Source organism: Sapajus apella, unplaced genomic scaffold (genome assembly GCF_009761245.1).
Source record: "Sapajus apella isolate SASKATOON/1434 unplaced genomic scaffold, GSC_monkey_1.0 scaffold144, whole genome shotgun sequence".
NCBI classification, from domain to species: domain Eukaryota; kingdom Metazoa; phylum Chordata; class Mammalia; order Primates; family Cebidae; genus Sapajus; species Sapajus apella.
In genome coordinates, this window is record NW_022437084.1 from 2,350,794 (window position 1) to 2,366,625 (window position 15,832).

At 50.7% G+C, this 15,832-nt stretch overlaps 1 protein-coding gene and 1 pseudogene across 10 annotated transcripts in view; one reads left to right on the forward strand and one right to left on the reverse strand.

Annotated features, from left to right (window-relative positions):
• Nucleotides 1-7,396, forward strand: part of VRK3 (VRK serine/threonine kinase 3) — a 49,826-nt gene extending 42,430 nt beyond the window's left edge. For 8 of the 10 annotated variants that reach the window (XM_032264463.1, XM_032264462.1, XM_032264466.1 and 5 more), the window contains 3 exons: nucleotides 112-170; nucleotides 4,651-4,823; nucleotides 7,074-7,396. In XM_032264463.1, coding sequence (XP_032120354.1) covers nucleotides 112-170; nucleotides 4,651-4,799 — 208 coding nt within the window. In that variant the 3' untranslated portion in view covers nucleotides 4,800-4,823; nucleotides 7,074-7,396. The remainder of the gene's footprint in view (nucleotides 1-111; nucleotides 171-4,650; nucleotides 4,824-7,073) is intronic. The other 2 variants (XM_032264468.1, XM_032264467.1) reach the window with 1 other exon arrangement.
• Nucleotides 7,397-11,538: 4,142 nt separating this feature from the next.
• LOC116540790 lies at nucleotides 11,539-13,466 on the reverse strand (annotated as a pseudogene).
• Between the last annotated feature and the right edge of the window lie 2,366 nt (nucleotides 13,467-15,832).

Consider the following 15,832-nt stretch of genomic DNA (forward strand, 5'->3'; position numbering starts at 1 on the left):
ATAACTACCCTGGATGGCAGAGTGGACTGTGTATATATCTTAGGCGATCTGTTTTAAAAAGTTGCTCTTCTTTCCCTAAAAGACATTTCACATGTGCTTCTGTCTCTTCAGGTTTCTTGATAAGCCGGGGCCCTTCGTGGGACCCTGCGGTACCTGGATCAGGCCCTCAGGTATGTCCTGAAGGAGGTGGGAATAGGTGGGACCTCGTGGCTCAGATCCATCTTGGGGTGGCCTCTCCTTACACCCCTTGTTTTTTTTTTTTAAGTTTTCCAGTAGGCCGGGCGCGGTGGCTCAAGCCTGTAATCCCAGCACTTTGGGAGGCTGAGGCGGGTGGATCACAAGGTCAAGAGATCGAGACCATCCTGGTCAACATGGTGAAACCCCGTCTCTACTAAAAATACAAAAAAATCAGCTGGGCATGGTGGCACGTGCCTGTAATCCCAGCTACTCAGGAGGCTGAAGCAGGGGAATTGCCTGAACCCAGGAGGTGGAGGTTGCGGTGAGCCGAGATGCGCCATTGCACTCCAGCCTGGGTAACAAGAGCGAAACTCGGTCTCAAAAAAAAAAAAAAAAAAAAAAAAAAAGTTTTCCAAATTGCATTTGTAATATGTACCCATTGTAGAAAGACAAAAATCGTCAAAAAAATTTACAAGTGCCTCTGAACAAGAACAAAACAGAAACACAATTTTTTTGAAGACAGGGTAATTTTTTTTTTTTTAAGACAGGGTCTTGCTCTGTCACCCAGGCTGGAGAGGAGTGGAGCAATCTCAGCTCACTGCAACCTCTGCCTCTGGTTCAAATGATTCTCATGCCTCAGCCTCCCAAGTAGCTGGGATTAGAAGTGTGCATCACTATACCTGGCTAATTTTTTGTATTTTTAGTAGACATGGGGTTTCACCACGTTGCCCAGGCTGGTCTCAAACGCCTGACCTCAACTGATCTACCCACCTCGGCCTCCCAAAGTAATGGGACTAGAAGCATGAGCCACTGCATCTGGCCTCACACACTTAATTTTTAAATATAATCATATTATGCATCTTGGTCCCCATCTTGCTTTTTTTTTAATTTAAGAAAAAATCTTGGAGATTTTCTATGTTGATGCTTGTAGAATTTTGTCAGTATTTTTTAAATTATCTCAAAATACACATAATATCAGTTTTGTTTTTGTTTTTGTTTTGAGACGGCGTCTCACTCTGTCACCCAGGCTGGAGTGCAGTGGCGTGATCTCAGCTCACTGCAACCTCTGCCTCCCAGGTTCAAGCAATTCTCCTGCTTCAGCCTCCCAAGTAGCTGGGATTATAGGCACCTGCCACCATGCCCAGCTAATTTTTTTGTGCTTTTGGTAGAGATGGGGTCTCACCATGTTGGCCAGGCTGGTCTTGAACTCCTGATCTCAAGTGATCCACCCACCTTATCCTCCCAAATTGCTGGGATTACAGGCATGAGCCACCATACCGGGCCAATATCAGTATTTTTTAAACCATGATTGTGGCTTATTAGTCAGTCATGAAAGCAATTTACTGGGTCTGGAACAGGATTTTAAAAATTAAAAAGAACAGGTAAAAAATATGAGTGCCTTGCAGGAATTAAAGAGTTGCTTGTGATTATTGGTTTCTGAGGTACATATTTGTATGCATGTGAAAACCAGGTTTTAATGTAAAGTGTGTTTCTAATTTAGGCCTCAGTTTTAAAATGTTTGAAAACAGTTGTCTGTCTGTCTGTGGGCACCACAAGCCATCCATGCCTATACCCTAATTCACTTAACCACTTCCTCATTGGGAAACATTTAGAATGCCTCCACCTTTGTGGTCTTATAAACTTCCTCCTTCTTTTCTTTATTGGGTGTCAGTCTAAGTACCAATATAATATTTGCTTCTAAAATAAACCAAACGGAAATATGTAACAGTAAAAGTTCGTTTCCCTTCCCTGCCCCATCCCAGCCATACTTTGAAGAGTGATCTCCCCGTTCATGTTAGTGGTGTGGTGAGTGTATGTGTCAGTTACCTATTACTTCATAACCAACCACCCAAAATGTACGGTCAAACATAAGCTGAACAGGCATTTCTCAAAAGAAGACATACACATGCGAACAACAAATACATGCGAAACTGACCAACATCCCTAATCAGAGAAGTGCAGCTCAAAACCTCCATGAGGTGTCATCTCACCCCAGTTAGGAAGACTGTTCCAAAAAAGACAAAATCACAAATCTGGGTAAGAATGCAGAGAAAAGGGAACTCTCAGACCGTATTGAGAATGTAAACTGGTACAGTCACTGTGGAAAATAGGAAGGGCCCTCAAAATAACTACAAATAGCAATATCATATGGGCCAGGTGCAGTGGCTCACATCTGTAATCCCAGCAATTTGGGAGGCCAAGGTGTGTAGATCACTTGAGGCCAGGAGTTTGAGACCAGCCTGGCCAACATGGTGAAACCCCATCTCTACTAAAAATACAAAAATTAGCCAGATGTGGTAGTGCACACTTATAACTCCAGCTACTTGGGAGTCTGAGGCACAAGAATCGCTTGAAGCCAGGAGGTTGTTCCGCTTGTCTTAGTAAGTGACATTCATGCCAGTGCAGCTATCTGGTGGCCGTACTGAGGCTGGAGGGTTCAGGTGGCTCCTCACTCTCCTACATGGTGGTCAGTACTGGCTTGCCACTGGCAGGTGTAAGAGGCCTCAGCTGGGATGACTCATCTCCGCACCACGGGCTCATGCAGCCTCCAAGTAGGGTAGACAGCATCTTCACTTGGTATCAGGACAGCTTTTCTTTTTTTTTTTTTTCTTAACATTCTTGGAGTATGAGGACAGCTTTTCAAGAGGGTAATAATGGAAGCCACAGAGCATGGGAGTCCCAGAGCATCACCTCCGCCACATCTTCTGGATCAAAATAAAAGACAAGGCTGGTCCAGACTCGAGATGGGTAAACAGACTCCCCCCTCAGGAGTGGAGAAGCAACAGAGTCACATGGCGAAGGGTTGTTCATACAGGGATGGGAGGAGCTGTCACCACCTCTGCAAACAATCTCTGCAGTCTGCTGTCAGTACTCCTACATCCTCTCACCTCAGCCTCCCAGGCAGCTGGGACTACAGACCCACACACCACATTCTTCTCCGTACAGCAAACAGACAAATACATAGCTATTATACTGTTGTTTTTCACAAAACTATTTTGGGTTTTTCTTGTGCTTTGTTTTGTTGTTTGTTTGTTTGTTTTTGAGACCCAGGCTGGAGTGCAGTCGCGTGATCTTGGCTCACTGCAGCCTCTGCCTCCCAGGTTCAAGTCATTCTTGTGCCTCAGCCTCCCAAGTAGCTGGGATTACAGGTGTCTGCCACCACACCCAGCTAATTTTTGTATTTTTAGTAGAAGCAGGATTTCACCATATTGCCCAGGTCTCAAAGTCCTAACCTCAAGTGATCCCCCCACCTTGGCCTCCCAAAGTGCCGGGTTTACAAGGTATGAGCCACTGTGCCCAGCCATTTTTATGACCAAAAAGTGGGCTCACCTTACATATGTCTCATTCTACCTCTTGCTTTTTTTTTTTTTTTTTTTTGAGACGGAGTTTCGCTGTTGTTGCCCAGACTGGAGTGCAATGGCACGATCTCGGCTCACCGCAACCTCCGCCTCCTGGGTTCAAGCAATTCTCCTGCCTCAGCCTCCTGAGTCGCTGGGACTACAGGCACGCACCATCATGCCCAGCTAATTTTTTGTATTTTTTTAGTAGAGACGAGGTTTCACCTTGTTGACCAGGATGGTCTCGATCTCTTGACCTCGTGATCCACCCGCCTCGGCCTCCCAAAGTGCTAGGATTATAGGCATGAGCCACCGCGCCTGGCCTACCTCTTGCTTTTTTCACTTAACCCTGGGGCCATCCTTCATGCCCTTGCTTATAGATGCTCTACAGCTGTTATTGACAGCTGCACGACGTTCATGGTTTGGCCGCATCATAGCTTGTAAATCCAGGCCCTGTTACTGGATATTTGCGCTATTTTATTTGGGCTTGGGAGTGTTCGTCATTGCTGCTGTCTTTTGCAGTGCCCTTCTGAAGAGTGTTGATGTTTTTCTTCAAGCCGGAGGCAGAAATGGACAGACAGAAACAGATATCTTGTCCCCTCAGGCGCTCTAAGGCTCATTTTTGAATTATTTAAATCCCTGGGTTCAGATCATGGCTCAGCTGCCTGAGTGGTGCTACCCTCCAGTTCTGTCTCTGTAAATCTTGGGCCTCTAAGGATTTTAAGCTGTCAATCAGAGGTTGGAGGTAGAGATGAGGCAGGGCCTGTCCGCTTTAAAGGTACATACTAAGTAAGTACTTATATTCGGGTGGACTGCATTGCTAGCTGGGATTTGCTTTTAAAACACTGCAGGCCAGAGGAAGGGTTTTGATGAAATGAGATTGGCTGTGAGGTGGTCATTGTTGAAACTGAGTGATGAGTTCTTGGGCGTTCATGCCCAAGAACTACTGGTGCCTGTGTCGGAAACAAAACATTTAAGTCCTCTGGCAATGCCAGGCACCAAGCAAATGGGCACTTTTGCCGAGACCCTCATCCTCCTCAGTCCCCCAGCCCTCCACCTCTGGGCACAGACCCCAGGCTCAGGGTTGGGGGACACCTCTTAGGCTCTTCCTTGCTGGGGGTTGTCTTGACCACAGAGACTCTGCAGAAGTACCTGAAGGTGGTGATGGCCCTCGAGTACGACAAGAAGCCGCCCTACGCCGTGCTGAGGAACAGCCTGGAAGCCATTCTGCAGGATCTGCATGTGTCGCCATATGACCCCATTGACCTCCCGATGGTGCCCTAGGCGGAACCCAGGTGGGAAGAGCTTGTGAGTTTGAAGCCCTCTCACCCCTTGCCTTCCCCCACCCCTGCCCCAGGCTCCAGGGGACACTTCCCAGAGGCTGTTCCACATTCATACCAGGGACCAGCTTCCCAGGGAGACACTGGGTTTCTCCACAGGGTCCTTGAACTTTCCAGCCATCAGGAATAGCAAGCAGCAGAAACCCAGCTCAACTTGGCTTTAAGAAAAAGGGGGTTGATTGGCTGTTGTAGCTAGAAAATTCTAAGGGGGAGCTTAAGGCATGACCAGATTCAGGGCCTCAGAAATAGCATCTGTCTGTCTCTCGCCATCTTCCCCTGTCCCTTCTTGCATCTGTGACTCCCTCTGTCCTTCTACCCGGACACCTGTAGTCTCTACTTTCCTTTGGCCTGGCCCTCTAGGCCCCCATACACAAAAGACAGCTGCTTCGTGCCTTCAGGTTTTGTTCATAGCATACACACTACCCCATCATGTGGGTGACGGACACTCTTCACAGCCAGCGGCTGGGCGTTTGCTTAGTTTCCCAGATTTTTATTTTACAAACAGTGCTGCCCGTGTGCACAGCCTGGCTGGTGCATGCCATCTGTGGATGGAGCTGTCATCTTGACTGTGATAACTAGATGGCTTTACTCCCATCAGCACTGTGTGTAAGTGTACAGGAATTTTTGCAAGGTCAGAGACAGACTAACTTCGCAGTATGTTTTGGCAAGGGTGCAGAGATGCGTCCTGAAGAGGAGCAGAAGCTCCAGGCCCCTTCTCTCTCCCGGAGTTTTCTTTTCTCTCATCAGGATTGGCCGGAACCAAAGCGAAGTGCTTTTCTAACTGGGCACCACCCCAGGGGGCATTTGGCAGTGTCTGGAGACATTTTTGGTTATCAGGATGCAGGACAGTAGAGGCTGGGATGCTTCCTGACATCCTGCGACACATAGTACGGTCCTCACCTCTGCCCCCCCCCACAGAGTCCCCTGGCCCCAGTGGTCAGCAGCGCCGCGACTGCGAGGTCCTGGTCTTGAATAGCATCTCCTTTTGGCAGGCTGTCTCCCTGCGCAGCCACCTTCCTATGGGCGCTTTGATTACACGTGCTTCTTCATTCCCGCAACCTTTCCTTATACCTGAGGCTGAAGCATGAGCTGACACGTGTGTGCCGAGCGCTTCACAGAGCGCCTGTGCACAGCCTGAGCCGGTGGTGAGGGATGGAGGCTCTTTTCTCTGTGGTGGAGTAGCAGGCTCTCTGCCTCAGCCAGCCGCCCCAAGAGTGAAGTCATGACGTGATGAGCCAGGCTCACTCCTTCCCCACCCCTCCAGCTCAATAGACAGCTCCTCCTCTGTGCACCCAGTTGTCCAGGCCAGACAGCTTGGAGTCCTCCCCAACACCCTCGCTCCTCAGCATCCTCCTCCAAATCTTCAGTCCTGGACGAGGTCGACCATGGGGTCACTTGTCACAGCCTCCTGCTGGCAGCGGGTGCTGGAGGGCAGGGTTGCATCTGACTCTAACGTCTCTGCTTTTCTGGCATGGCACAGGGCAGAGGCTCCATCCTGTTTATCGGTGGAGCGAGCCCAGGCTTCCCGTCAGTGCCGCGCTGTCTCACATTGCCTTCCTGTCACCCAGGACAAAGGGCGTTTAGAACCCGACACCTGACGGCCCTTCCAGGATCTCCACTATCTCATACCCACACGCTCCCTGGAGGCCACTCGCTCAGCCCCTTGGTTGGGAGATGTGGAGATGGCATTTAAGGAACCTGGTGATCTTCTAGGACCTTGAAGGTCGCCCCGCCTCAGCTCCATGGCAGCTCCTTGCCTTGGCCCGAGGCTGAGCTCCCTTCCTTCCCCGTGCACGATGCGCCTGCCACACCCGCTTCCCTTGGATTCTAGACCAGGGCAAGCTGGACCCCACCCTGGAACACCTCTGCCCTTACCATCCTGAGGTCTGGAAAGCTCCCCTCATCCTGGTTTTACGAACCTGCTGCTGCTGAAGACCCAAGGCCTTCCCCATCCTCCGTGAGGCATCCTCACCGCCTCCCACCCACTTGCTCATCACGTCACCTGTTTCCACACAGCCCTTGTTCCCATCTGGAGGGAAGCCTGTGTTTACTGTGTAGTCTCTGCCCTCTTCTGTGTCCTAAACCCAGCAGAGGTTCCCCATCCCATATGGTCATGATGACATCCCCAGTACCTAGAAGGTGCCTGGCACAAAGTAAGAGCATAGAGGGTGTTCCTTGAATGAATGAGACACTCACAGCCATTTTTATTGTCTTCCAGAACTTTCCATTTGCAGTGTGCAACAGAAAAAAAAAATGAAGCAATGTGACTCAAGGCCTGCTGTTAAACACAGATAAGCTTCTAGAACAAGCTCTGGAATGTGCATTCCTGCCACTGGTTTTGGGATACTCATCAGTCCTGATTAGCCTCAGGGAAGTCCCCAGTTTCCCTCCAGCAAATGTGAAGTTCCTTCTCTCGTGGCCTGCCCTATAGCCAGTGTCCTAGCAAGGCTGGATGGGGTTGGGCCGGCCCCCAGGGGGGACCCCTCCTACTCTTGACACCTCTGTGCTTTGGTAATAAATTGTTTTAGCGGAGTTTGAGGACCCAGTGTCTGCAAAAGAAGTTCTTTTGGGGCCTAGGAGCGGTGCCTCACACCTGTAATCTCAGACTTTGGGAGGCCAAGACAGGAGGATCACTTGAACCCACAAGTTTGAGACCAGCGTGGGCTACAGGATGAAACCTATCCCTACAGAAAATTTAAAAATCAGCTAGGCATGGTGGTGGATGCCTGTAGTCCCGGCTACCTAGGAGGCCAAAGCAGGAGGATCACTTGAACCCAGCACGTTGAGGCTGCAGTGAGCCATGTGATCGCCACTCTACCCCAACCCCCGGGAAAGAGGGGAGACTGTTTCCCAAAAAAAAAAAAAAAAAAAGGAGGAGGAAGATAAGTTAAACCCACCTCTCTGATTTTTTTTTTCTTTTGAGTAGCTCAGATCATGCATTTTTAGAAACAAATTTCCAGTGCTGCAAAAGACTAGCACTTCAACGTAAATTTTCTCAGCAAGGCGAATCTAATTCTATAGAAGGGTGTGTCTCATGGATGCAGCAATGGTGAGAGCACATTGGACACAGGAGAGCAAGGGTTTTTAATTCCTAACGCAGTTGGCCTTAGCTGCTGTGTCATTCCCCTATTGGTTGGGGTCGGGCCGCACAGTCTAAGCCAAACATGACTAGCTAATTTGAAGAGTGCAGGGAAGAACAGTTTCAGTGGGGAAAGCTGTTACAGCAGGGAGGGGGTGGTTTCTTGGCGGGCATGCCTGAGCACAGCAGGGCCGGAGGGGCTGATAGATTGGCAGGCAAGATTACTTTAGACAAAGAACAGGGAAATAAGACTTCAGGACAGACAGTACAAGCAAGTAAAGGCCTCTGGAGAAGAACACCTTGTTTGTAACAAAGTGAAACTCTTTGAAGAGGAACTGTCTAAACTACTTGTTTTCCACATGCAGTGTGGAGAATCGGAGGCCAGGTAAGGGAGGAAGTGGTGTCAGACGCCCTGACTCTCCTGTACTGATAAATCCTGCTCAAGAGTAGCGGGTGGGATCAGGGAACCTCTTACAATCTCCTGGCTGAAAGCAGGTGTGTGCGCCCCTTTCCAGAAGGGGACATTCGCTAACAACAAGAAAACCCCCCTGAACCTGTCCTGCTTAGACCTCTTGTTGCACATGAGTCTGTGAACCCCCAAAATTTGAGACAGGTCTCCATTAATTTAGAAAGTTTATTTTGTCAAGGTTGAGGACACGGGCCAGTGATGCAGCCTCAGGTGGTCCTGATGATGTGCTCAAGGGTGGTTGGGGCACAGCTGAGTTTTGGGGACACATGAGACATCAGTTGATATATATATAAGAAGTACATTGGTTCCATTTGGAAAGGTGGGAAGACCTGAAGTGGGGAGGGGGCTTCCAGGTCACAGATAAATGAAAGAGGAACAGTTACATTCTTTTGAGTTTCTGATTAGCCTTTCCAAAGGAGGCATTCAGATATCCAGCTATCTCAGTGAGCAGAGGGGTAACCTTGAATAGAATGGGAGGCAGGTTTGCCCTAAGCAGCTCCCAGCTTGACTTACTATTTATTTTTCTTTCACAAGTCTATAAAAGATTAGGGGCATCAGCCGCCCTTCAGCACTCGAATCGGGTGAGCAGACGGGTCAGCATTACAATGTCAACACCAGCCTCCGTCCTCCATACCTTGGAGCAGTGCCCAGTCAAGTGCCCCAAGGTCCCCACAGCCCGTGCGTCCTCCTCCCCTATCTTTGCCAGCATAACCAGCCCAACCTGACCCTGCTCAGACAGTGGACGGAGCCCAGGGAAAGCCTGGGCAGTGGCCCCACTTCTCTGAGCCCAGTATCTTCTATCTCCAGAGCCCAGGTTCTGAACCCTCGTGGACTTTGGCAGCTCATCCCCCAGGGTCTGAGAGGAGGGCGTTGTCATCAGGGTTAGATGATGGGAGTGGGAATGGCTCAGGTGCCACCAGGACATGGAGCTGATGCTGGCTGGAGCCCATTCCCTGTCCCCCACACTCACACCCTGCCCTCTGCCCCAAAATGGAGCCCTGGCTTAGATTTAGTCAGATATTATGGTGATGGTGGTGATCTTTTTTTTATGTACTTTTTTTTTTTTTTTTTTTAAAGATGGGGCTTCACCATGATGGCCAGGCTGGTCTTGAACTCCTGACCTCAGGTGATCCACCCACCTCAGCCTCCCAAAGTGCTAGGATTACAGGCGTGAGCCACCGCGCCCAGCCAATGGTGGTGGTCTTGTTTTTGAGACAGTCTTGCTCAGTTGCCTCGGCTGGAGTGCAGTAGTGCGATCTTGGCTTACTTACTACAACCTCCATCTCCCAGGTTCAAGCGATTCTCCTACCTCAGCCTCCCGAGTAGCTGGGACTACAGACGCCAGCCACCATGCCCAGCTAATTTTTGTATTTTTGGTAGAAATGAGGTTTTGCCACGTTGGCCAGGCTGGTCTTGAACTCCTGACCTCATGTGATCCACCCACCCAAAGTGCTGTGATTACAAGTGTGAGCCACCTCACCTGACCCATTTTTAGCTATTATGCCATATTTTTACTAAACCTCCTCTGTTTTTTACTAACATATTCCCTGTGTTATAATTGCCTACAGCTTTCAGTACAGAAACATGCTATGCAGGTGTATAGCCTAGGAGCAATTGGCTATACCGTATAGCCTTGACATGTGGTAGGCTGCACCATCTAGGACTGTGTAAGCACATCCAGGATGCTCACACAACAGAATCACCTAAGCATGCATTTCTCAGGATGTATCCCCATAGCTAAGTGACACATGGAAAGCAAGTTCCACATGAAAGTTGCAGCAGTGCGCCCCAGCAGATGAGATGTGCGGAGCCCACAGCAGCGCGGCTGACACCATAGCAGGCTGTTCGGGGAATTGCCTCATCTTGCGTATGCAGTGCCTGTGGTTTCTTTCTAACGCATGTTCAACGGAAGGAGGAGGAAAGAAGTTGAATGTGACCACCGCCAGCACCCTGTTAGAATGTGAGTGGAACACAGACTCCAACTGCAAGGAATTTTATAAGAGAATCCTGCAAAAAGAAGACACTGCTGGCTGGGTGCTGTGGCTCACGCCTATAATCCCACCACTTTGGGAGGCCAAGGCCGGTGGATCACCTGAGGTCGGGAGTTCAAGACCAGCCTGGCCAACATGGTGAAACCCCGTCTCTAACAAAAATACAAAATTTATCCAGGTATGGTGGCACGCGCCTGTAATCCCAGCTACTCAGGAGGCTGAGACATGAGAATCACTTGAACCCAAGAGACAGAGGTTACAGTGAGCTGAGATTGCACCACTGCACTCCAGCCTGGGTGACAGACCAAGACTCCATCTCCAAAAAAAAAGGACACTGCTGAACGGAACAAAATCATTGGGGAAATATAATTAATGATAGAGGTATGTGATTCAGACATAATTTATTTCAGATAATGGATGATTATCTGTGTGTGGTAAAATATGGAGGTTGAGGTTCCAAGATGCCCCGGGATCCATAAGGGCAGTGGGGGGAGTGGGAGCGGCAGAGAGAGAATCAGTTGAGCTACAACGCAGCCCAAGGACAGCCCCAGCCCCAGCCCCAGCCCCAGCCAAGGCTTCTGGGAGCTCTGAAGCTGGACCTGCCCTGCAGAGAGGTTCCCATTTGGGCCGGAATGATCAGACCTTTCTTTTTTTTTTTTTTTTTTTTTTTTTTGAGACAGAGTCTTGCTCTGTCACCCAGGCTGGAGCGCAGTGGCGCAATCTAGGCTCACTGCAACCTCCGCCTCCCGGGTTCAAGTGATTCTCCTGCCTCAGCTCCTGAGTAGCTGGGACTACAGGTGGATAATCAGACCTTTCTACCTCATGGGCTACCCTGGGAAGAGGCGTGACTCAGATGAGACTCTCCCCTGTTGGCTGCTTTATGTTAATTTCTTCCTCATGCCCACAAGAACCCTGCGAGTTAGGTTTACTGTGTCCACCTCACAGGGGAGGAAAGTGAAGAGTAAAGTAACTTGCTCGAACTATTAGTCTTGGATGGGGCAGAAATCTGAGTCCAGTTCTGGCCATCACACCAGCGCGACTCCCACATACTTGCTGATGTCCTGTTCCCATGGAGAACTCCACTTTGGAACCTCCCTGACATCTCCCTCTCCAGCCAAAGCCCAAAGCCCGGGCCCCTCGGAAGTTATCCCTTGTGGATCTTGATCTCTGAGTACTCAGTGGTGCTGGGGGCCTCCTGGCCCGCAGGCTCCCGGGGCCTCAGCCCCTGGAAGTTGAAGGGGGCGTAATGGAACTCCTGCTCTTCCACCAGGGTAGGGGTGGACTCAGCAGGGGGCCTGTTCCCCGCTTATACCATCCAGTTCCTGCTCCAGCTGTCCCCACACTCACAGTGCACACAGAGACTCAGAGACATTTGCAGGGAACCCAGAGGGTGCTGAGCTCAGCAGGTAAAGCCTCCTTCTTCTGCAGACCCTATGCAGGGCAGCTCCAGGACCCTCATATTGGAGACCAGGGTGGTGTTTAGGGCGAGGAGCCCTGGAACCAGCTCAGGTGTGCAGGGGTTGCCATCAGCATCACAGAGCAGCCACAGAGCCTGGCCCTCCAGGACCAGAAGGAACGAGGTGTTTTGCAGAATCTTGAGAGCTCTGGGGAGAAAGGCGCAAAGACAGGTGGGAAGTTGGGTGCTGGTGTCCCTCTCCTCCTCTGGGGTCCACACTAGCTCTGAGGAGTGACTAGTAGAGTGAGGGCCTCAGGCCTTCAGAGCAGCCCAGACCACTTCCCTGGGGCTGCCCAGGCTGTCCCAAAGCAGGAAGAGCAGGGGCTGGGGACAGCAACGTGGCAAACAAGTACGATTCCTGGACCACAGAGGAGCTGCTGGTAGGGAAACGTCAGAGAGGGGTGTGGCGGCTCCTGTGGATGTGGCCACAGAGGATGTGGGTGAGCAGAGACTCGGCTCAGGGCGGTGAAGTCTGTGGGGCCTCCTCATGCCCCTCCCCAAGGCTGGCCTGCCTTTATTGCCGTAATCTCTCATCCTCACTTTATGCTGTAAGGATTGTAGGGGTCAGGCTTTTCATATTGGTCCCCCTCTCTGCTTCCATCCAGCCCTGGAGAGGGCAGGACAAACTCCTTCCTACCTGTGCTGTTGCCTTGGAAGATGCTGATGGCCACATTCTGTGGAGCATCTAGGGTGGAAAGAGGTGGCCGCCTCCACATCCCTGAAGAGGGACATTGGGCATGGGGCCTTCCCTGCAAGGAGCCATGGAAACAGAGAAGGAAGCTCTCCTCTTTGGCTACCAGGTCCCCAACTTTAAGCTCTGGCTCAGCCCTGCCCTCCTTCCACACCCTCAGGGTTCCGGGCGTCCTGGCCCAGCATTCACAGAGACATTGAACTGGATGGTTCTTTCTGTGGTCACACCAGCTCCAGGGAACGTCGCCTGACAGGTGAGGTTAGTGCCGTGGTTCTGGGGCCGTGGGGTGATCATGAGCACCAAGGAGTGGAAGGTCCTGGGCCCCAGGGAGGTGGGGGCAGCTGACATCCAGGAGAAGATGGGGGTCACTCCCTGCTCACAGGCCTGGGGCACAGAGCAGGTCAGGTTCCTCGGGTGGCCGGACTCCAGGGTCCCCAGGATGAGGATGTCGGGCCTGTGAGTCAGGGCTGGTAAGGAGAGGGGGACGCAAGATCAGGAAGAGCGGTCAAGGCGTGACCCTGGGGAAGCTCAGGCTCTGATCCAGCTCCTCCCCTCACCTGGAGTCCCTTTACCGCCAACTCCCACCTAGGAGGGAGTCTGTCCCAGCCCTGGCCTGCAGCCCCCATGACCTTCCTTGTGGCCACTACTGGAGCCTGTGCCTTCCCTGTTTTCACACGCACAAAGAGCTGGTATTGCTTGTAATTTCATCTCACACTTCCTTTCTCCACCCGCAACAGGTAGGAATTACTGTCCCTCTGGCTGGCGTCTCTGATGACCAGGGAGTAGTCATTAGTTTGCCGGTTCCTAAGGAGTTGGAATTGGCCCTGGGTCTCCTCCCCCACTTTTCTTTTCCTTTTATTTTTTTTTTTTTTAGACAGAGTTTCGCTCTTGTTAACCAGGCTGAAGTGCAGTGGCATGATCTCTGTTCACTGCAACCTTCACCTCCTGGGTTCAAACAATTCTCCTGCCTTCACCTCCCGAGTAGCTGGGACTACAGGCGTGCGCCACCATGCCCAGCTAATTTTTGTATTTTCAGTAGAAACGGGTTTTCACCATGTTGACCAGGATGGTCTTGATCTCTTGACCTCGTGATCCACCTGCCTTGGCCTCCCAAAGTGCTGGAATTATAGGCGTGAGCCACCGCCCCCGGCCTCCTCCCCCACTTTTCTGTCTGGGTTGTTTGTGGCCACTGGAGTGTCCCAGTCTGTATTGGTCCCTGCCCAGATCCAGTAGCCATGAACCAGGTGAGAATTAGTCTGGCTGTCCCCTGGGTAGGAGAAGGAGCGGGGCTCATGGACACCCAGGCCCTCCTGCACTGTCACCAGCCTCTGTACTTGCAGCGTGTAACCATCCCCATGCTGTCCCTGTCCCTCCACCCCCGCCCTCCCCACAGCAGGGGCAGCAGCAGCAGCAGCATGTCTGGGGTTGAAGGTTCCAGGGAACGTCTGTTCCTTCAGCTTCTCTAAGGAACTGAGAGCTCAGGACTTAGGGGAGTCTCCACAGGAAGTCAGGGGTGAGGTTGAGACAGTGACCTCCTGAGAGGAGGAACTTCACACCCAGACACCGTCAGGGCCAGGTCAGCCCTGGGAATTCCACCACCCACTCCTGGACCCTGGGAGGCCAGCAGGGGCAGGAGATTCTCCCAGATTCCCGCCCCAAGCTGGGCTCATGCCCCCATCTGTCTCCTGTCTTACCCTTCCCCTGAGATGACACTTTCTGCAAAGTGACAATGGGTCCCATCTGGCCAGACCCCTGAGTCACAGGCTGTGGATTTCAGGAGTGGGATTCTGGGACAGGAGAGATGTGGGCACCAGGTGGGGTGCACAGGCAGCCTCTCCTCCCCCCCTCCACAAGTAGGTGGTGACCACCCTGTCTCTGCACAATGGGGTCACCATATTGTCCCCATAGAGTCTTTTCCAGTGGGAGATTCTAAGTCTTCCAACATCAGTTTTCCCATCGATGGGAGCTGTGATGGTGTGAATACTTGTATTCTGTATCTTTGAAGACTCTATTGTGGCCAGGCACAGTGGCTCATGCCAATAATCCCAGCACTTTGGGAGGCTGAGGCAGGTGGATCACCTGAGGTCAGGAGTTTGAGACCAGCCTAGCCAACATGGTGAAACCCCATCTCTACTCACAATGCAAAAATTAGCTGGGCGTGGTGTTGCTCACTTGTAGTCCCAGGTACTTGGGAGGCTGAGACATGAGAATTGATTAAGTCCAGGAGGCGGAGGTTGCAGTGAGCTAAGATCACACCACTGCACTCCAGCCTGAGCAACAGAGTGGTCCTCCATCACAAAACAAAAGGGGGGTGTTAAAGTCGTACATTTATGTTATGTGTATTTTACCACATTTTGTATTTCTAATTAGCAAATAATAATTGTGCACATTTATGGATGTAATTTGATGTTTTTCTAAATGGATTTACAAAATTATAACCCAACTATATGCTACCTATAAGAAAGTCACTCACCTATAAAGACATATTCACTGAAAGGGATTGAAAAATATGTTTCATGCAAACAGAAACCAAGAGAGCAGGCAGGGGTAGCTGTACTTAGGCCAGACAAAATAGACTTTCAGTCAAAAACACTGAAAAGAGACAAAAAGGTGATTGTGTAATGATGAAAGGATCAATTCAGCAAGAAGATAGAACTTCATGGAACTGAATCGATATGCACGTTGCACTAGAGCACACGTAAAGGCAGAGACAGACTCCAATACAGTCATAGCTGGAGACGTGGATCCCACACTCTCAGCATTAGACACATCGTCTAGACAGAAGATTCACAAAGAAACTTTGGACTTTTTTTTTTTTTTTTGAGACATCTCACTCTGTCGCCAAGGCTGGAGGGCAGTGGCACAATCTCGGCTCACTGCAACCTCTGCCTCCCCGGTTCAAGCAATCCTCCTGCCTCAGCCTCCCAGTAGCTGGGATTACAGGCGTGCACCACTATGTCCAGCTTATTTTTGTATTTTTAGTAGAGATGGGGGTCTCACCATGTTGGCCAGGCTGGTCTTGAACTCCTGACCTCAGGTGATCCACCTGCCTTGGCTTCCCAAAATGCTGGGATTACAGGCGTGAGCCGCCGTGCCCGGCCAAAACTTTGGATTTCGACTGCATTTTAGACTAAAGGGACCTGAGAGATGTTTGCAGGACACCCTGTCCAACAGCTGAGGAACGCAGTCTTCCCTTTGGCACATGAAACATTCTCCAGGATACACCATATGTTAGGCTTCAAATGAAATCTGACATTTATAGAAGTTGAAATCCTATTAAACATCTTCTCA